The 22998-nt window shown below is 34.4% G+C and overlaps 1 protein-coding gene across 7 annotated transcripts in view; it reads right to left on the bottom strand.

The window, feature by feature from the left end:
- Window positions 1-1593: 1593 nt before the first annotated feature.
- The window catches only part of LOC125055678 (2-oxoglutarate dehydrogenase-like, mitochondrial), a 32269-nt gene continuing 10864 nt past the window's right edge, over window positions 1594-22998 (bottom strand). For 4 of the 7 annotated variants that reach the window (XM_047658142.1, XM_047658143.1, XM_047658141.1 and 1 more), the window contains 17 exons: window positions 20928-21006; window positions 20168-20344; window positions 18625-18773; window positions 17932-18017; window positions 15999-16178; window positions 13992-14172; window positions 12390-12608; window positions 11371-11564; window positions 10391-10644; window positions 9643-9755; window positions 8790-8977; window positions 8277-8370; window positions 7617-7809; window positions 6251-6388; window positions 5438-5602; window positions 4010-4105; window positions 1594-2635 (listed from right to left, as the gene is read on the bottom strand). In XM_047658142.1, coding sequence (XP_047514098.1) covers window positions 2536-2635; window positions 4010-4105; window positions 5438-5602; window positions 6251-6388; window positions 7617-7809; window positions 8277-8370; window positions 8790-8977; window positions 9643-9755; window positions 10391-10644; window positions 11371-11564; window positions 12390-12608; window positions 13992-14172; window positions 15999-16178; window positions 17932-18017; window positions 18625-18773; window positions 20168-20344; window positions 20928-21006 — 2606 coding nt within the window. In that variant the 3' untranslated portion in view covers window positions 1594-2535. Of the gene's footprint in view, window positions 2636-4009; window positions 4106-5437; window positions 5603-6250; window positions 6389-7616; window positions 7810-8276; window positions 8371-8789; window positions 8978-9642; window positions 9756-10390; window positions 10645-11370; window positions 11565-12389; window positions 12609-13991; window positions 14173-15998; window positions 16179-17931; window positions 18018-18624; window positions 18774-20167; window positions 20345-20927; window positions 21007-21522; window positions 21626-22998 lie in introns of all 7 variants that reach the window. The other 3 variants (XM_047658144.1, XM_047658146.1, XM_047658145.1) reach the window with 3 other exon arrangements.

The raw sequence follows: 22998 nt of genomic DNA, 5'->3' as shown, positions 1-22998 counted from the left end.
TTGTCGATTTATGGTCACCTTTTAGGATTGTTTTTGCAAATACATAAATAAAAAAAGTCACCTGATGAGCTTAGATATAATTCGTTCTTATAAATTAAGTGAAATTTATGTTTGTTGGCCTTACCACTTAAAGCACCGTTAATAGGTATTAACCGTCGAGGTCGACGGTCAGCTGGTTTTTTGTACAGATAGTTTTAAGAATTTTGTTTTTTATTTAAACATAAACATAAAAGTGGTCCTCACAAATACTGTTTGTTTGTGCTTTTTTTTTAATATGGCCTTAAGGGCCTTTATAGCTCAGCTCGGGCTGTTTTAGCGAGCGTAGCTCGGCCTGAATGGCAGTTTTCGGCGCGACTAGCGCAAGGGCATCTCCTGCGAGACTCGGAACTCGGCTTGGTCGGGGTTGTCAATCGCCTGAAGGGCAGAACGGAAGATCATTGGAATGAGCGAAGTACGAGGTAAAGGTCCACGCCTTTACCGTTGAAGGCGGTTTTTTACCCTAATCTGTTTTTGACTATTATTATTTTCCGCACTTTTAAATTGTTGTTAGTTACGGTGATTGGAACATCTGGATCTGTGGATCCGTTAGAACCTCCTTCGAGCCTTTTTGTCGGGAAGGGGTTGCACTCCTGCACTTCTACGCAATTATTTTATATGGTTTCCTGAAAAAGAACGCTTGATTCGTCTAATTCTTTTTTCAGGTTATTATTGTTATTTATTGTTATTCATGAATATGCAAAAGTGTGAATAAGCAAATCTAATTGGTATCTAGATGCTTTGAATGAATCTTCTAGGTCTACTCAATTCTCTACTTTAGTGAACACATTGCCGAAATTTTGCAAATGAAATAAAATAAATCAGTGGCGCTACAACCTCTTTAGGTCTTGGCCTCAGATTTCTGAGTCTGTTTCATGATCATTTTTAAATCTAATAGGCAAGTAAGTGATCATCCTCCAGTGCCTGACACACGCCGTTGACTTTTTGTGTCTAAGACATGTCGGTTTCCTCACGATGTTTTCCTTCACCGTTCGAGCAAATGTTAAATACGCACATAGAAAGAAAGTCCATTGGTGCACAGCCGGGGATCGAACCTACGACCTTAGAGCCATAGGCCAGCACTGCTCTACCATCTATAGTACTAAGGGGGCGTCCATTAATTACGTGAGGTGCTTAAGGGGGGAGGGGGTCGAGTCAAATCTCATTTAATCTTACGTTGGAGAGAGGGGGTGTCTCGGCAAATATCAAGCAATTTTTTTCTGATTGAAAAAAACATTAGGAAAACGGTTGACCCTAAAGGCCATCCCTGCAATTTCCCGCTAAACGCTCAACATTTTACTTATTTTGTTTTAGTCGTAAATAAAAGCACGAAGCAATTTTTTTTTTCTTTTTACAATAACAATCCAACGCGTTTACGTAAGAAACCCACATTTTGAAAAATCTCACGTGAGATTGGGGGATGGGGTTGAACAAAATTTCACGACATCTCACCAGGGGGGGAGGGAGGTACAGAAAATTTAAAAAAAAACACCTCACTTAATTTATGGACGCCCCCTAATTTAGGGGACAAAAAAATTTGTGATAAATAAAACAACGTTAGCATTCGAATATGTATATTTGTAAATCTAGACAATGTAACGTAAATAGCTCAGACCTTTCAAACATTCATTCATAACCTTACATACATTCACTCTGAGCCGATTTCAAAAAAATGTGCACAAAACAAAGCATGTGTTGGACAATATAATACGCCTAAATTGCTAAATTCAAAATGATTTGGTGTTAACCCTTACAGACAGCCGTGCCGCGGTAACTATTGAAATTACAGCAAAAGCCTAAGTTGTTACATCTATGTAATATCTTGAAATATCATTGAAGGATACAAGAATTTTTATTGAAACATCATCGTTCTCAATTCAAAATTCGAACTATCTTTGTTCTCAATTCAAATTTGGAATTATCGTCGTTCTTAATTAAAAACTCGAACTCTTCGTTCTTAATTTAAAATTCGAACTACAATAGTAAATTTAAAACTCGATTTAGTTAAGTTCTTAATTCAAAATTCTACTTGTTTATAGATAGTTTTAATGCATAACAGGAATTAAACTCACCTTATAACTAAATCAGTCTACTTAGTACTCAGTAATCAGTCAGACTGAGCTTTAGTTATAAGTGTTAGTAGACTGTTATAGTATTTATAGGATTGCCTATGGCCATTAAATATTAAATTTTTACAGTAAGTTTAAAAATATTTTAAACAATATCATAAATTACAGATTTTACATTATAATTACTACGAATTTTTTTTGTACGTGCCTCAAGTTACGCAGCTCCGACTAACAAAGGGCTTCGACTCAACGGCAACTACAAATTTACACTACATTTTATTTACATCGAAACGTCAAAAGTAAAACTAGAAAAAATAAATAAGAATTTACCTAAGTACTCTAAGTAATAAAAAATACTGAAAAGAAATTCCGAGATACAATTTCGAAAAAACTATTGCCTTCTGTGGGAGAAAATTTAGTTTGAAAATATTTATAAAACGCAAAATTCGTCAAGCAAGTTCTTCAGCTCCTTGTTGTGGGCGGCTTTGGAGCCTGTGGCCGGAGACGCGGCGGTCGCTCGGCCGTTGTAGCTGCAAACAAAATTCATTTATGTACATTGACTATGTACAATTATGAACTATATGAAACGAAATGAATAAATAAAGAAAACAACTGTCAACTAAGGCAAGTCTATAGTATTGTCTTTTATTGACATAACTTTTACACATTTAAAGAAAACACTTTTTTACCGGATTGAAGTTATGTATTATTATAAATTTACAATTATTTTACATAATTTTAAATTTTTCCGACGTTTCGCGTGCTTTACAGCGTGCGTGGTATATATAAATAAGGCAAGTTTAGTTAAGAAATCGAACCTACTTCAAAACAAGGTTATCAGAGCTGTACAATGTACATTAATTACCCCTATAACACGTGTTCGTATAACACGAATGCCGTCCCCCCTATAACGCGATGTTTCAAGTTATATTTATGTAGTGAAATTTATAATTATTTGTCAACTCCATATATAGCTCCATTTTGTGCTGCTACCTTCAATTGTGTTGTTATAAAAATAAATTAAACAACTTTATTAAATTCGTTTAATTTGTTTTACGAGAATATTTCACAGCGCGATTTTCTATAACGCGGTCCGAATACTCTACGCCCTTGAACTGGTAGTAAATGTAAATTTAGAATTAATTTAATATGTTTTCTGTTGACGTTCATAAGTGTACTTGTTTACCTATATGAATGTCGCAGCCAACTAGCTTAGTTAGCTGTTCAATGAACAGCCGTGTCTTTTAACTAAAACGGCGCCGTTTAACTAGCGGCCTGAAAAATGTTCAGCCAGTTGATCAAGGCAAATGACTTGGATCGATGACGTTTCATTACTTGCCTAGCCTGTTGACTGTTAATTTAAATTTAATTCCACTTTCTGCCACTCTCAAACTCGAAACAAAACTCTTCAAACTGTCAACATGGCGTCAACAAACCTCAACTTTGATGGTGTTTTCCAAAGTTTCATGAAAAACTACAATTTGACTCAAGCAATTTCATTTTAAAAGAAATACATTTTGTCATGTTTCATCTTTTTTATTTCTGCCACATGGTCACTCTATCGTACGAATGGCCTAAGCATTAGCCAGCCAGTTTATTAAATGTTGTAACAAACGCTACAGTTATACGGCTAGGCTTTTAATTGAACGGCTAATTAAGCTAGTTGGCTGCGACATGAATAAAGTTATTTTGAGTTTTTTAACGCATTAACGTTATAGACGTATACGAACGAACAAAACGTAGCTTGCAGACAACAAAGAGGTGATTCGTAATAGATACATTGCCAATCAAAAAATCCAGTACTATATATTGACCCCACATCTGTGAAATATTAGAAATAATCGCCACAAAAGCAACAAAAGCCGTTGAATTGTTATCAAGCAGCATAATGCGTCTATTCTCACCTAATGGTGCGCGGAATGATCTCGGTTTGTGTGTCTGTCTGTGGCTCACTGCGGCCCAAGAGTTGGCTAAACCACCCGCCCCCTTCCGAACTACGCCTGTAACCAAGTACGTTACGGCGTCTTCATATGCGTCAATAGGAACCCTGACCACGTATACGTATGATCGTACGAAAAACTTAAAGTATGACCGTATTTGCCATGTTAAATGTAACGAACGCGTTCGTACTGTCAGAGTTGCATTAACGTAAGGTTTGACTTACTATAGAAAAGTTTTACATAACTGCGAGCTACGCTTTAGTTTTAAAACAGTTTGCGACTAAAGGAATTGTATGAAAATGGTCACGTGACGAAGTGTGAATGTATTATACAATACAATACAAATAATTTTAGATTAACCGAGGCATGTCAGTTTGTTTGAGACCCAGATATATTAAAATACTGTGATTTCTCAAGTCAAAGTATTTTGATTATAAATGCGTCTGCTAATTTAAAAATTTTAAATAAATAAACATTTTAACTGGTAAAAAATACAGTGTAAACTCTTTATAACTTCATTCGATATAACGTAAAAATTAGTTGAATTTATTTGGTTTAACCCAATAATGGGTTATGGTAAACGTTATAGAGAGGGAATAATTAATGTATGGGACATTAATTATCCCCTCTCTATAACGATACATTTCTATAACGAATAAAAATGCTCGGTCCCTTGAAATTCGTTATAAAGAGTTTACACTATATTGAAACAATAAATAGAAACAGGATTCACGTGTATTTAGGGTTTTTATTTGAAAGGGGAAATTTAATTAATTTATAATTCATTATCAAAATGTTTTTAAATTAATAAAGAAATAGTTTCCTGTACCATAAATATTCCGTCATGCTTGCATCTGATGTTTTGTTGGTTTGTATTCTTAGTTATTGTATAACGAACTTATTCATAAACGTATAAAAATGGCGAGTTGTTCAACTTGTCTACGGCATAATATTTTTTTGTCTCTGTCATAATTTACTCAGAAAACATATACGCTTGAGGCAAGGTAAGGTTCAAAAATTTCATGTACAGTGCAAACTCTTTATAACATCATTCGTTAACTAAAAACCCACTAAAACGTAAAAATAGTTATATTTGTTTGGTTTCATACATAATTCATTAAGTCTTTATAACTCAACACCCATTCTGTATAACGAAGAAATATTTTCATGTTTAAACATCAACTAATTGTTTTTATAATCAGCTTACAAAACTTTATAACTATTGTAATTGGTTCAATTTCTTTTTTTATTTCTATTCACTCCCTATAACACTCACTCTCTATACCGAAGAAAAAAATCTCGGTCCCTTGAAATTCGTTATAAAGGGTGTACACTGTACTTTGAAAATCAGAAGACATTGAAATTGAGTCTTATAATATAAAAAATAATTACCTAATTTGTTTCTGGTTCCTCAGCAGGGTGCGGAATCTGGGTTCGACGTAGCTCCACGAACCCATGTTCTTGTGCTCCTCCTGGCTCCAAACGAGCTGAGCGTTGGGGTACTTCGCGATCTCACTCTTCAGCTGATCGTATGGGAACGGAGATATTTGCTCCAAGCTGGAATTTTATTTACCTCTTTATTTTACAAAGTCTTTCGTCTCTTTCTCTCTAATTCACGCTATGATGAAAAGAGAGAAGAGTACTTCAGCTAAAAGCGGAAATTGACTTAATTTTTTTATCACTTAGTAGAAGTAGGTGATTTAATAAAGTAGGTAATTATATATTTTAACTGTTATATAAATTAGGTTTTTATTTTACCATATACCAAAATTGTTAAAATATGGATTTCTTTGAATTTTAAAGTTAAGTAAAAAATATAATTCCTATTTTGATAGCAAAAAGTTGATCCCGCCTGTAAGGACTGAATATGAATTACTCAAAACTATTAACGTTGACTTTTACGTCCATCATTTGTCAATCTAATAGGCAAGTAGGTGATCAGTCTTCTGTGCCTGACACACGCCGTCGACTTTATGTGTCAAAGGCAAGTCACCTGACGATGTTTTCCTTCACCGTTCGAGCGCATGTTAAATGCGCACATAAAAAGAATATCCGTTGGTGCACATCCGTGGATCGAACCTACAACCTCAGCCAAAGCCACTAGACCAAAACCGCTACCACGTTATTTTAATAATGTAATTATGTAATTCACATTCATTATTACTTTCTCTTTTATTAAAATATTAATATAAAAATGAGTCTCACCGAACAATAGCGATATCCTTCTCCAGCCCTCTGTCACGTCGTTCCTTGAGAAGGTCGTAGTAAACGCGTCCAGAGCAGAAAGCTACTTTCCGGACTTTCTCGGGATTCTCACAAGCCGGGCCTTCCTCTGGCAGCACTCTTTAAAAATATTATATTTAATCAAAAGATACTCCATAGTGATCCCACTTCTCAAAAGTACAGTATAACGCGGTAGAACCGGACCGCGTTTTAGGAAATCGCGTAGTAGGGGTACTATATTAGAACCGTTATGGATTAATTCAACTAAACTAGAAACACGGATTTATTAAGTCATTTTTTAGTTTAATTTAATAACGCAATTGAAACAGGTGCAAGGTATGCAAAATTAATTGTGGACTTGACAAATCATTATAAATTTCACACTACAAAAATAAACTACAACTTGAGAAATCTCCGCGTTATACGAAAACGCGTTATAGGGTTACCGAGTTATGGGAATTACTGTATTTAGAAATAAATTGGTATTTAATTTTGTAATTTTGATTGCTAATTTGACGTAATCGTTTCAAAAGTCTATCATAATCTGCTTTAAAATATATAAAAGATTGTTATGTATTTTATATCATGATATATATTGTATGATTAACTGTACCCCTTTTTATAGAACAGGGGGCAAACGGGAAGGAGGCTCACCTTATGTTAAGTGATACAACATGGACACTCTCCTAATACGTTGCCGACCTTTTAAGGATTAGTACGCTCTTTTCTTGACCCCATAAATCGCATGGAGGGAATGCATTTACGCACAGCTGTTTGAATTTTACCAAAATGCCCCATGATGATTAGCTGTGCCCTGCGGCTTCACTCGTCTTAACAGCTCAATAAACCATCCAAAAATAAGATTTAATTCAAACCCACAGGTCCGAAAACCCCAGAAATCAATCACAAAATATCGCACTAAACCAACTGCGGGAAACTCTCAAAAGAAAATGTTTTTACTGTTCTCGCATTTCGAGTTCAAATGTACATAAATCTAATATATAAAATTCTCGTGTCACCGTTTTCGTTGCCATACTCCTCCGAAACGGCTTGACCGATTTTGATGAAATTTTTTGTGCTTATCCGGTATCTATGAGAATCGGCCAACATCTATTTTTTATCCCCCTAAATGTTAAGGGCAGCCCACCCCTAAATATTTTTTTTTCTTTTTAAATATTTTTTTCTGTTTTTATTTTTTTATGATACAGCATTAAAAAATACGTACAACCCCTAACTTTCACCCCTCTACGATCAACCCCTATTTTTTATTATAAATGATATACATGGCAAAACGATGTTTGCCAGGTCAACTAGTTATTAATAAATTTAACCAATTCATTAAACCAGCCTTTTAAACGTAGTGCCCTCGGCCATATCGTCGAAGGAGGATTTGCACTCAGGGTGTCTCAAGAGCGACTTGGGCGTCATCAGGATGAGAGGTTTGCGGAAGGGCAACGCGATCTGACGCCTCAGGATGTGGAACAGCGATGCTGGAGTGGAACAGTTTGCCACTATCCAGTTGCAGTCGTGGAGCTGACGTACTGTAATATTACCAACTCATTATTACCAATCATTACCAAATCAACTATTATCAGTTAACAAATTAGAAGAAACAATGTGTCTAAAAATCGTATAAAAAATTAAAAATAATGATACATAATTTAATAGCCACAACACTTTTACAGGTTTGGAGCTGATCTACTGTAATATGTATTACCAATCACAATTACCAAATTAACTATTAGAAAATAATCTTAAGCCAGATAAAAGATTTAAAAAAATTAAATACATATATAAATCTTTTGTAGTTTTATAATTAATTTATAATAATGATCGATTATTACTATTATTATTCATTACCAACTAATTATTACCATACCAACATTTATAGATTATATACTCGTGTGTACAATATTGATAAAAATGAATCTTATTGTTCGATTTAAATTAAATTACTATACTAACACAATTTTCCAAAAAAATATATATTATATATATTTTAACTCACCCTCATAGTCATGGCTCTCGGGCGGCATGTAGTCAGGGTCGTCGGAGCTCATTTGCAGGAAACGCTCAAGGCGGGCGGACGAGTGCTCTGGGCCCTACAATTTACATTATTTTCTTAATATTCTGCTGAATATACAACTCATCAACAGCTCTTAGAGTCTAGGGAAATTACCGTGCTAATTGAGGTCGCTGTGCTGCCTTTTTAATTATTTCGATAACACCGTGTGTCTTCGCTTAGAATCAGAAGCAGGTAATAAGAATTTTTGAAAGGCTAAGGTTGCACAAAAAAGGTTGGGAATCGCTGCCATAGACACAACATACAGTCACAACAACAAATCAGGTGGCGAATGTCGTTTTGATATTTACAACTTTTTTTTTTTTCAAATATTTTCTTTTAAAACCGAAACTACTTTAATTTATATAATATTTAATGAATTGCGTATTGTGTAAGAGATGAAAGAGAAAGAAGAGTTATAATAATTTTAAACACTTTCTATAAAGTTTATAGACTTACCATGCCCTCCATACCGTGAGGCTGCAGCAGAACAATACCGGATTGTCGCACCCACTTTGCCTGACCGCTGGAGATGAACTGGTCAATGATGCACTGGGCCACGTTGTTGAAGTCTCCGAACTGGGCCTCCCATAGCACGAGGGCATTTGGATTGGTCACCGAGTAACCCACTTCGAAGCCAAGTACACCTGAAAAAAATTACAGGAGTTAACTTAACATATATCATATATAACATATATATTATAGTTAATAATTAGAACCGCAAACCAAATGCTAGCAATCATCGCACACTTGAAGCCAAAATGAGCCCTTTAGTTTTTCCCACACTCATAAATTGTAATAACAATCTCGTTTCCGATAATGTCCAATGTCGACAACACTTATATTCTTTAATAATAATTTATTATGAGTAATATCATGATAGTCAATTCTTATATTATTTTATCGCATTATTAAAATATATTATTACTTTATCAAATTAATATTAATTAATATGTTTCACGCAAATAATAATTAATCGAATAATATTTTTTAACCAAAAGCAGTATTTTTTAAAACTGTAGTAGGAAGATTTTTGAATGTTTTTGGTAAATTATTATAAACCTTGATTTCCATACAAAAGGTGTATAGTGTGGTTTCTCCTACTCAATTCCAGATAAATTTTTGGCATAGCCAATAGGTGACAGAAGTGTCACATAGATGCAAGAACCCATACATAAGTCAAGTAAGTTTTGTCATTTTAAACGAAACAAAGAGTTTCATTTAACATACATTTGAACATCCCTTTAACAACCGCCACCAAAGGTCTTAAATATAATAAAATACTTTTATTTCGTTAAAGAAATTGACTTACCATACTCGGAGAGGGAGCTGTTGCAGACAGTGTAAGGCGCCTGGTCAGGGTAAAGATGCGCCAGCGCACAATACGTCGCCTTGTCCACTTTCTGGTGGTGCAGTACGTGATGTCTGTGGAATACATACGTGAATTAACTCTCTTAACAACCGGCGGGTTGTCTCAAGCTACTATCACGTGCTGTCTCAAGCTCCGTGAAGATACAATCAAAATTATTCCAGTAAAAAAAATAGTTTACCAAAATTATCCTACTAAACCTTTTATGTTGGGATAAACATTTGAAGTGAAACTTCTTTAGGCGCATGAGGGTATTTTTTTTTACGGAATGTCATGCAAATGTGCAGCGTTTTTGGCGAAGAAAAGGGAGCGAGCGATTGAGAGAGACTGAGAAGAGTGAATTTATTAAATATTTGTTTTTTATGATGAATTGTAAATTAAAATACCACGTGTTTTTATTATCGAAGACATAAATTTATAATTTGTATTAATTTTCGACACTTTTAATTAATTTTAACGACAATTAAATTCATTAAATTCCTAACATATCTTCCTTTTTCCATTCCCTCTAAGTCTCGAAAATCTAGTTTTAGATTTGTATAAATATGAACAAGAGTTTAAATTAGTTTGCCAAAAAAGTTTCACTTCTGACATGTTTTTGTTTAGTGATACCGCCCATGAACACTCAATGGCAGAGGACTCGCGAATGCGCTGCCGGCATTTAAAATCTGTATCACAAATATTGTAATACCTGTGCGAGAAAGTTCCTCTCTCCACATCTTCTCCGGAGAGTCGAACGTGGATGCCTTCTTTCAACAGAGAGCCAAAAGCCATAGCCTCGGCCAACGCCCAGTCCACGGTGCGTTTCTCGACCATCTCCATGCGGGCTTTGAGGATACGTAGCAGACCTTTGTGGATCTCGAACTCGGCTGCGTTGGGGGGAGGGCTGGAGAAACGCTTTCCAATGTGGACTAGTGTTTCTTCTACCACTCCGGTTGGGGACATCTGATGGTAATATACAAAAATATTAGTTCACAAATTCATCAATTAGGTTTAGTTCTTCAAATTTGGAGCCTAAACCTAAACTAATCCAAAAACTAAAAGCAATGAAAACTGTTTTATTTTTAACTGACTCCAAAAATATAGGAGGTTATCAATTCAACATGTGCAGGAATACCTTTGTAACAATTTAATTGTTCAAGCATTCTAAAACTAAAGTATATTTTGCTATTAAAAACACATATAAGCCATATTGAAACTCAAGATATTTAATTTTCGGGAGAAGAAAAGATTCAAAGACAAGTTTAAGTGCGTACTCTCCCAAGACGATCGAATCTTTCCCGCCTAAGCCGTAATGCAATAAATGGATGGACCGATTTTGATGAGTTTAAGTGGATTCGAGAATAGTACAGATTATTTACAAAAATATATTTTTGTTAGTTCTCTTAAGTTTGAAATATGTGTAGGGGACAAGAATTTTCTATTAAAACAATTCATCAGTTCACGTTTCAATAAATCAAATTTGCGATATTTGTTTTAAAATAAGTGTTGTTTGATGATTTGCTATTTTAAAAGAGTGCCGAGAGTTTTTTACGCCGGCTTTTTCTCTTGGCCTACACCCTCTGTCTTCTTTGCCGATGAGTAGGGTGGAATAAGTGATACCTCTGTCTTATGTTCCATAATAAACATATTTTTTTTAATAGTCATGAAGACCATAAACAATGACCTCACCTTAAGCGGGTCCTTGCCCTCGAAGAAGCCAGACCAGGGCGAGTCGAGCCAGTCCTTGTACTTGATATGTGTCTCTTGCTTGGCCTGGTTGTACGCATCTTCGCAGATCTTTTCATATTTATCTTTCACGTCTTTGACCTCTTCCGCGGTGACCACGCCCTCCGTGATCAGACGGTCCGCGTAGATTTCGAGTACTGCAATTTTTTTTTATTTATTAAGATTTACAACGTATAACTAAATTATGTAGTGCCGTCTCTCATCCCTGAGGTCGTAGGTTCAATATCCGGCTGTGCATCAATGGACTTTTTTTTAATGTGCGCATTTATCGCTCGAACGGTGAAGGAAAGCATCGTGAGAAAACAGACTCAAAAAGTTGACGGCGTGTGTCAGCCACAGGAGGCTGATCTGTTTCATGATCATTTGACAATTATTATTACAAATCTGATCAGATCAGATCTTACTTATTAGATACAAATCTGAGGCCCATACCTAAAAAGGTTGTAGCGCTTCTCATTTAATTTTTACACTAAATTATGTACGCTAATGAAAAATCTTCATATAACTACTCAATAATAATGATACAAATAAAATCATTTACTACCAAAAGGTACAAAGAACCCAAAAAATGAATCGAATTTGTATGCGGTCACGTGACAATGCGTGAGAGAGTTTTTTATTATGTTTGGAATGGGGAGCGTTCAAGTATTACGTCACGCAATTTTTAGAGATTATTCACTCCTCCCCATGTTCCCCATGTAACGCGCCGTAACGTTTTTCTGTTCCCAAGTACAGTACTGTACCCAAGTATAGTAAAACGTTTCGTGACCAGCCAGTGAATTTTTATACCTAAAAGTTACTATTATGTGGTGTAGAGTACTGGAAAGTCGAAAATAATATTAACAATAACGCGTAATTCAATCCCCGCACCGCATCGTAACGTTTTACAAAAGGGAAACACCCCCCCCCCCCCCCCCCCCTAAATTCTTCGTTACGTAATACTTGACCTCTTCATATCATACCAGGTTTAGTCTTCCGAATCTTCTGGTACATGAGCGGCTGCGTGAACATGGGCTCGTCCACCTCGTTGTGGCCGTTGCGGCGGTAGGAGACGATGTCGATGACCACGTCCTTGTGGAAGGTGGCTCTCCACTCGGCCGCCACGTTGCACACGTGCATCACGGCTTCGGGGTTGTCGCTGTTCACGTGGAATATTGGGGCGTTGACCACGCGAGCTACGTCTGTAAACAATTATATATGTCAATACTAGCCGTTTCGCGCCCGCTTTGCTGGACGAATTAAAATAAATTTTATATTTCATTATTTTATTTTTTTTCATATTTTTATTATTCTTCTTTTTAACTTCCCGCTAAGAAAATTGAAATATTTCGAAAATCGAGTTTTTAACCGATGTTGACGTTTAGAGGTTCTAGGAAGCCTCCCCGAATGTTTCCGCGGTGAAGTCCGTATGGATAAATTTTCATAAAAGTAAAACAGCAATAACAGAAAAATTTCGCATCGAATGGTGGTAGTTTCGTGTCGATACGATCAGTGGTTTAGGCGTGATTGAGCCTCAAACGAAGACCATTTTCATTATATATATATAGATAGATGGAAACCAATCAGAGCCAGTTAAAACTGTCTCATCAATATTTCGGACGGCGCATAAGGGTAAAAATTTTACGGAACGTCACGAAGATGTGCAGCGTTTTTGTCGAAGAAAAGGGAGAGAGCGATTGAGAAAGGTGAATTACCTTATAGAATTTTTGTTTTTTTGATAGATTAAATGATATAATTGTGGAGGCGATATTAGTGAACTTTAAATGTCGTTTCTTTGTACAATATCTTTGTAATTTCAGAGAAACAATTCGTGGTTTATTGTGAAAATCCTTAATAATATCTAATATATAAAATTCTCGTGTCACGGTGTTTATGGTTAAACTCCTCCGAAACGGCTTGACCGATTGTCATGAAATTTTGTGTGCATATTGGGTATGTCTGAGAATTGGACATCTATTTTTCATCCCCCTAAATGTTTATATTTTTTTATTTTAAGATATTTTTTTTATGATACAACATTAAAAAATATATACAACCTCTAACTTTCACCCCTCTACGATCAACCCCTATTTTTTTATTATAAATGATATACATGGCAAAACGACAATTGCCCGGTCAGCTAGTATCTTATATATTTTTCTGGTTTTATCTTAAGTTACTGTTCTGTAGTATTTCTGCTACATACAGTTTTTTCCATCCACATTATAACTTATTGTCTCATTTATTTTTTATTTTCTCACAAAAACTTAAACGTAGGACATAAGCAAGTGTGAGTTATATTCTTACTTCTGTTTGTGTAATGTATGTATGTGTGTAATGGAAAAAGCTAGTCTGTGTGAGACTGATGCCTGCTAAAGGTAAGAGTATCTGTGTCACAGGTCATCGGGCCTCCACGACTACGGATCGACAGAAGATCTTATACAATACAATACATTACAATATTTAAGGAAACCACATGGGGTATGTGTGTATGTGTAAATTATGTGTATGTGTGTGGGTGTGTGTCTGTGTCTATAACTCAAAAACTGTTATAAGCAATTTATTATTGATTTTCCTGAATTTACCTGTACAATAAGCAGACGACCTGGAATGCCTGGGGTCCGTGGTGAACCCGATCTGGTTGTTGGCCACAATGTGAATGGTGCCGTGGGTGGTGTATTCGGGCAGGTCTGACAAGTGCATCGTCTCGAAGACCACGCCTTGGCCGGCAAAGGCAGCATCTCCGTGGAGAAGGATAGACATTACCTGTGAAAGGACCAATATATTAGAACATGTTGGAGAATTTTCAGATCGCTTAGTTAAAAGAAATAGATTACTTTTAAAAATAAAAAGTTTATTTCAATGAATACTTAAAGTATTTTTTTAATAAAACATTGTTTATTATAATGAATTTTGTAAGTATATTTTATATAAAAAAGGAATTTAATGAATACTTTTAGTATTTAAAAAAAAAAGTCTATTTTAATGAATATTTTTTTTATTTTTTTTATTGAGGCGACCTCGTCGACGTTTTCGATTGCTTATAGTACGAGATCCGACCGCGTGATTTATACGTTCATATGTTTGATTAATAAAATATAATTTTTATCGATATTTATAACTAAACCAATGCAGATCCGCAAAGGTGGCCATCCAAATTTGGCCGCAATTAATTTTAATTAAAATGTAATTAATTATTTATTTTTGAACAATTACGTTCACTTGTAATTGTTAAAAAATATATTTCATTAGAAAGAAATATACCTGAGATACCGAGAAAGTTCAAGGTGCCATCCCTCACTTGGCCGCAACCTAATGTCAGCCAGGTGTAAACAGGTATAATTTCGTTAAATATATACGTTCATAATGTATTATCATGTTATACATACCAAATTGAAGATTAATTCTTTCCCTACATGATGAGATATAGGTGCCTATGCAAAAATGCCCGCAAATAGTGACTGCCAACGATTAAAGATAAATAAAAGCGAGAGAAACTTAAGATAAACACCCCATGTCGAATAAAGATAGAGCATCCCAGCTGCTTGTCGTTTTTATGCTACTGCGCATGCGTCCATAGATAAGGTGCTCAACTAGTAGCTCGCGTATTTGCTTGGAGTTTAAAATACATATATTTAAAATATATATCAATATTAATATTAATGTTTAAAATAAATATATCAATATTAATATTAACAAAGTTTTATAATTTTGGACTTGAAAAAAAACAACGTGGCGCATAAGACTGTCAAAAACATATGATTGCAATATTCAGTACGGTATTTAGTTGAGCACCTTGCCTATGGACGCATGCGCAGTAGCATAAAAACGACAAGCAGCTGGGATGCTCTATCTTTATTCGACATGGGGTGTTTATCTTAAGTTTCTCTCGCTTTTATTTATCTTTAATCGTTGGCAGTCACTATTTGCGGGCATTTTTGCATAGGCACCTATATCTCATCATGTAGGGAAAGAATTAATCTTCAATTTGGTATGTATAACATGATAATACATTATGAACGTATATATTTAACGAAATTATACCTGTTTACACCTGGCTGACATTAGGTTGCGGCCAAGTGAGGGATGGCACCTTGAACTTTCTCGGTATCTCAGGTATATTTCTTTCTAATGAAATATATTTTTTAACAATTACAAGTGAACGTAATTGTTCAAAAATAAATAATTAATTACATTTTAATTAAAATTAATTGCGGCCAAATTTGGATGGCCACCTTTGCGGATCTGCATTGGTTTAGTTATAAATATCGATAAAAATTATATTTTATTAATCAAACATATGAACGTATAAATCACGCGGTCGGATCTTAGACTATTATTACGTATAAAGTTTACAAATTAGCAAAACAACGAGTCAATTATAACTAAAAACGCGTCCACATTTTTTTATATTAAATTTTTGAAACTAATTACTTAAAGCGGTCCATAAAAATGCCTACGGGACATCCAAAAAGGGCTCTCATCGCTGCCCGTTGATAACCATTTTAGTTGATGCGTTGCCGGCCTTTAAGGGCGGTATATTCTTACTTTTAATTAAATTAAGTTTTGTCAAAATTTATAAAAAAACTCACCTTCTTGCCTTCGTTGTCTCCTCTGTAGAACTGCTCGGCGCGAGTCTTGCCCTGCACTACGGGGTCGACTGCTTCCAAGTGGCTAGGGTTAGCGCACACTGCCAAACGAATGTTCTTGTTGGTGACGCGGTTCAGGCGCTCGATGTATGTACCCAAATGGTATTTTACATCACCGGAGCCCTGAAATATATTTAATACATTTAGTATTGCAACAGATATAAAGAACATATAGTATGTAGTTAAACATATACAACATTATTGAGATCACAATTAATTTATGTTTGTCATATATTTACATATTTAAAAAAATCACGTCACGTATCGCATTAGACTATACAAATTTAGTCCAACTGACATTTGACATTTGGCTAACCTTTTAGACAATAAGGAGATAAACAGATTTGACAACCGACATTTGACAAAGCTATTTGACAATAAGGAGATAGACAGATTTGACATTTGACATTTGGCTAAACTTTTTGACAATAAGGAGATAAACAGATCTGACAACTGACATTTGACTAAGCTATTTGACAATAAGGAGATATACAGATTTGACAACTGACAGTAAATGTTAAAAGCATTTTTTTTATACTTTATAAATGCTTTATGTTACTCGTAGTAGCATGCGTATATTTGGCTTAATAAAAAAAATTGTTAAACCTTTTCATTTACTTAAAAATTTGCAGCTAAACAGCAATTGAAAACTAAGGTTCTTGTCTGTCATTACCTATGGGGCTATAAAGGTCGAATATTTCGTCATGATCGTAGAACAATGTCGGATTTGAAAAAAACTCCAAAATTCCATGTGTTTTAAATTTCAAATTAATCAGTCGGTAAAGTCACGGATTTGATAGATGCTCATAGAAGCAAGTGATTTTTCTAGAAAACTGTGTAATTTAATGTTTCAAAACAAACCCTTTTGTTTGCTTGTATGCCAATTTTCATAATAACATAATATGAATTAAAATAGTTATGACAAAACCTTCCGCGAATTGCTTAAAGTTGTTATTACAACGCAGTGTATACGTACTTAAAGCAATAAAATTTTACGACCGACCGTGGTCGGTAGGACAAGGTATTGAGTGGAGTCGAACATGACTTTTTTATTTACAACTATTTAACATAATTTTAAATTTATCCGACTTTTCGGGTGCTTTACAGCGTGCGTGGTCACGGTGACTAAAGACAAAAGGTGTTGGATGTTAAATAGTTGTAAATTTATAATAATACATAACTTTAATCCGGTTAAAAAGTTTATTCTTTAAATTAAAAAAAAATGTTAAATGGGCTACCTCCTGACCTACACTTTATATAGCGTAAATATATTTGTCAAAAACTACACACAAAAAAGTTCAAAAGTACATAAATTTATTTATAAAAAAAACACAAATAAATAACATCGACTCCACTTATTAGACGCGAGACTATTTGAAATGAGCGCAATTTAGAATGTTGCGCTCATTTTTTGAGGACGTTTTTTTGACGTTGAGTGTGCATCTTGGGTTTTTTGTATATCAATGGTACAGACTATATAACATAACATGTTATACAACATTGCTATACAACATGTTTCAGATAATGTGGACACTGAATATTATAAAACATGTTATAATAACATGTTATTGATATGTATGCTAGGACGAACCCAGCATCTACGTTTTTTTGTTTTTCTTTTGTTATTTCAAATGGTTATATAACATTGTTATATTGCATTGTTATTCTAATGTGTACAGTATTGTTTTATGTTATTATGTTGAATAACAAGGTTACATAATGTGGACGTGTTATAAAACACAAGTTATATAATATGTTACATAGTCTGTACGCACCCATACTATTCTACGACTATGACGATTTTATCATTAATATTACAAAATGTATACTATTTTTAATATTCAATTATTTGTTGTAATAAAATTATAAAACTTACGTCATCTTCAGCCTCCAATCCCGCAAACTGTGTAAACAGCTGATGCAGCGGTTTACGGCAAACATTCGCCAATACGTTAAGACGACCTGCGGACAAAAATACCGAAATAGCATTTCACTTTAAAACCACTATTAAGCGAAAAATACCAAAGGAAGTTATGGATTTATTGAAGTGAAACTTCTTTAAGCGTATGAGGGTAAACATTTTACGGAACGCCACAAAAATGTGCAGCGTTTTTGACGAAGAAAAGGGAGAGACCGATTGAGAGAGTGAGAAGGGTGAATTACCTTATAGAATGTCTATTTTCAAAACTAATATTTCGTAAAGAGAGTTTATGAAATATTAGTATTTTATATTTTATGCAAAATAATTTATTGAAATCTCAAATGACGAATTGTAAATTAAAATGCCACGTGTTTCTATTATAGAAGAAAAAATAAATTTATAATTTGTATTAATTTTCGACACTTAATATTTTAATGACAATTAAATTTCTAACATATCTTCCTTTTCCCCTCCCTCTAAGTCTCGGAAATCTAAAGTTTTTGATTTATATAAATATGAACTAAAAAATTTGTTTGCCAAAGAAGTTTCTGACATGTGTATTTAGTACGCACACACTTTTTTAATTATAAATCCACATCTATTTTATAAAAGATTTATCAAAAAACTGTTAGGAAAAAATATAATTACCTCTATGAGGCATTCCCATGATGATGGATTCGACTCCAAGTTTGGTCGACATGTCGATGACCTGCTTCATGGCCGGGATGAGGATCTCGCATCCTTCAAGACCGAAGCGCTTTTCCGAAGACCATTTCTTCGCCAAGAAGTTTTCAAACCTGAAGTTTTGATGATTATTATTTTTCTACTAAGTTTTTACATTTCTTTTTTTGCGACTGAGGCGCAAACTAGCTGCTGTGGTCTTCCTCAGCATAATGCTGAGCCAGGGCCAATTATAACCACAGCACACACGCATTACACATTTGAAACGAACCAAAAAAATGGCAAGAGGATTTTTTTTTTAATTCTTTTTCTTTGATTATTGTTGTTTTATGTGTTTATGTGTTTGTTAAATATGTATCAAAATAGTACTTTTATTCTACTAGCGACATCTAGTAATAAAAAAACTTCTTTATGATTCATGCTCTAATAAAATTCTAAAATTTGGCGAGCACTTGTAGTTTCAATAGTGTTTTTGTTAGTAATAAATATTATGTCTATGTCTATTTTATCTATACTAATATTATAAAGAGGAAAGATTTGATTTTTTGTTTGTTTGAAATGAATAGGCTCCGAAACTACTGGACCGATGTCAAAAATTCTTTCACCGTTGGCAAGCTACACTATTCCCGAGTAACATAGGCTATGTTTCATTTTAAAAAAAAATTAGGGATGCTTACTAAAACTTGAATAATCTAAACATAACCCATTATTCTTCGACGATTTTAATTCAATAGTTCTATGTGTTAATCAAAATAATGTTCGACGTCCTGGTGGACAGAAAAACTGTGCCCAATTTGTGTTCCCACCGCAATAACTTATTTTAAATTTAATATTATGTATATAATAAATAAATTCATTTCGTAATCCCACAGCGAACTTTTATTATATAAAACAACTAACAATTTAATATTGCCAAAGCCAAAATAGCCAAAGATTGAATACAGAATATATACAAAAAAAATATTTGTAGATTATTTGATTCATCCAGTTGATAGCGTCGTCTAGAGATTTAATTCAGTTATTTTTCAAATCTCGTTCGTTTTTACTTTTTATAATAAGTGTAGTGTCATCAGCAAAGAGTTTGCAGTTCTGGTGCATAGCATCTGGGAGGTCATTTATGTATGTTACTAGCTGACCCAACAAACGTCGTTTTGCCATGTATATTATTTCTAGAAAACATTTTTTTAGTTCAAAAAAATAGGGGTTGATCATAGAGGGATGAGTGTTTTTGTATGCTGTTTCATAAAAAAATAAAAACAAAAAGTTTTGTCTAAAAAATAAAAATATTTTTTTTGGGATGGACACTCCTTATCACTTAGGGGTTCGAAAAATAGATAGTAGCCGATTCTCAGACTTACTGAATATGCATGAAAATATTCATAAGAATCGGTCGAGCCGTTTCGGAGGAGTATGGGAACGAACATTGTGAATTTTATATGTATGTTATAAAATATAACTTTAGGAATTAATATTTTGATCTGTTACATCTTATTAAATCTCTATTACTCACCCAGCAGATCTGGTGAGACGGGCCAGAATCAATCTCTTCTGATCATTGCTCATCTTGGTGACGTTTGGTGGCTCCATTCGCTGCCTGATCCAGTTGCATTGCTCCAACGAGTTTATGAACATAAATTCTATACCAATGTTGTTGCAATACGCCTCTTCCAAGCGGTTTAGAATTTCTCTGAAACCCCAAAACATATCACTTAATATGGAAAAACCACCAAATATTGACTCAATAAGGAATCATTGGTACGGCCCTATTGGTCGTTATATAACCTACAAGATTTTGTTATTATTTTTTATTTACAGTCAAAACCGTTTACGACGACATCGTTTAGATCAACATACCGGTTATATTGACCAAAATCAACAGTCCCGGCTGAATTCTAATGTATTATACTCTATCTTTCAATTCCGTAGAATTCTGATAGCTAGAATTTTTTGATATGTCGGGCCTTCTCTAGTACCTCCTGGATCTGGTCCAGGTATGTTTGTATGTATGTATTCTTGAAAGGCCGGCAACGAACTTGCGATCCTTCTGGCAATGTCAGTGTCTATGGGCGGCGGTATCACTTAACATCAGGTGAGCCTGCCCGTTTACCTATTACATAACAAAAACTAATTACATAGTATCATTTTAATGAGACTTTTTATAATAATTAGAGACTTTTTATGATAATTTTCAGGCAGTCTTCGGGAATCTAAACCGCCATCGATAGGTGGATAAATTATAACTTATCTTCCTCAATTAATATGAACCTTACCTCAACGGCAGGGCCTTTTCCTTCTCGCCAATAAAGGTGGTCGAGGGTAGTTTGAAAACCCTATCCATATCGGCTTCATCTAAAATACAGTGTCTTATAAGAGTAGGAACATCATATAAACAATTGAATGCGATAAAAGCACACAAAAAAAGCATACATTAAATAATCATATCCCTTTACTAGCTTCAACAAAATCCTCTATCAGGACAAATTCCTACATAGCAAAAAACCCCTATTCGACAGGACAAAATACCATAACAATTTCCCATACAAATGATTTTATTTTCACTTTCGTACGCCACCTTGAGATGTTGGATGATATCCAGAAGCGACGCGCCTATATTTAACATTCAAGGTCACAAATCTTCCATTTAGACATACGTTACACTATCGTTATATACATGTGCATATAATAAATATCATGCAATCCATGCGTTCTAGCCGTGCGTGCGTGATCGTGCCCATGTTAAGGTGACAAATTCCAACCACGACCGTAAAAGATGGACTAAAGTTTTCGTGTACAAATCGGTAACCATGACAACGGCTCTAGTCCACGTTTTAGGCCGACAAGGTTCCATCTGCCCCGTTTCCTTACCAAACCTGTAGCTGCTGTGTATCACTTCGCGTGGATTTTTTCCCGCCGTATTGTAGTTCGCAATTTCCAACGGATCCAATTTCGCTATATGATGGCCCCGAATCTGTTTTTCGTTATTGTTTAGTAAAAAAAACTGCAACCTTTGGTTAGGTTATAAGAAGCGAATGGGAATAAATAATATAAGCCTTTGTGTGTGCAGCCTGCAGTTGTCAAAAACATGCTTTTTCTTGTGTAACCTGTCTAACAAACGAACACAAGAAATTTTGCTGACAATTTTACGCCAAACAACTAAATCCACTTAACTAAGTCTCACTTAGATATTAAGGAGTTGTAGAGACATAATTTTAATTAAAACTTTAACGCCAATTAATTACATTATATGTTATTAATTGACGTTAATATGTATTAATATTTATTGTGTAATACCCGCGTAAAGGCACTTACACTACACTTAAAATAAACCTTTGAATTCACTTCGATATACCTTATGTATTTTAGTAATATTATACACTGGGGTAATTTAACCTTACAAACCAGCTACCCCCAAGTAAAGGAATATGATTATACAACGTATAGTATTTAACAATCTACTTAACAGTCACAGAATATGGGTTTTTCGAATGATAAGACCGATAAAAAAGCTAGTCTCAAATACGTCTGTTTTAAATATACCGAGCGGTATCTCAATACCTATTCATGCAAGGTCACCCATAGTCACGACTTCGAATAGAAAACCCGGCACCAATACGAAAATATAATAAGAAGCAACTATCTACTGCAAAGCTTATCTCCATAACCCCATTAAACTTGCGAATTGAAGCATAAACATAATCAAAGTCCATGAAGTTTTTAAACACAACTAATTTAATAGGTAAAACAAAAGAATGTCACCAAGTAAGTCCAGATCATTAATTAAGATTTGGTTATCGTTATCATTAGTTTCAGAACAATCCAAAATTCGTTGTTATTGTGACAATAATCTATTGCCTTGCGTCATACGATAACAGCTTTCGGAAATGAATTTGCAAAAGATAAAAAAAATTACCGTTAAAGATTACATAAACAGGGCATAGATAATATGATTAACTATACAAACTACTGTGCCTAAAGAGATCGTAAAAATACTCGCGACAGGACGATGGATATACGAAAATGGTCACAAGTCACGCCGTCAAGTATTTATAACTAAACTCTGATTTTTCATTGCGTAGAAATTAGAATTCTGAAATTTTATAAGTGTTGCTACTAAAAAAGTTCTCCACCGAAAAAGGGACAAATTTGACCCATTTGACCAATAGAAAAAAGAATGCTACGTATTTTTTATGTTTTACCTAGAAAAAGATAAATCTAAATATTTACTCAAGTGACCTAATACAAATATAACAAATATTTCAATATCACGAACAATATATCGAATTAACTTTAATTACTTTATATTATTATTTAGCTGGTATCACTGCCTACTAATTCCAGGTT

Source organism: Pieris napi, chromosome 14 (assembly GCF_905475465.1).
Source record: "Pieris napi chromosome 14, ilPieNapi1.2, whole genome shotgun sequence".
NCBI classification, from domain to species: domain Eukaryota; kingdom Metazoa; phylum Arthropoda; class Insecta; order Lepidoptera; family Pieridae; genus Pieris; species Pieris napi.
Note: the sequence above shows the minus strand (reverse complement) of the source record. Positions and strands in the feature narration are given on the sequence as shown.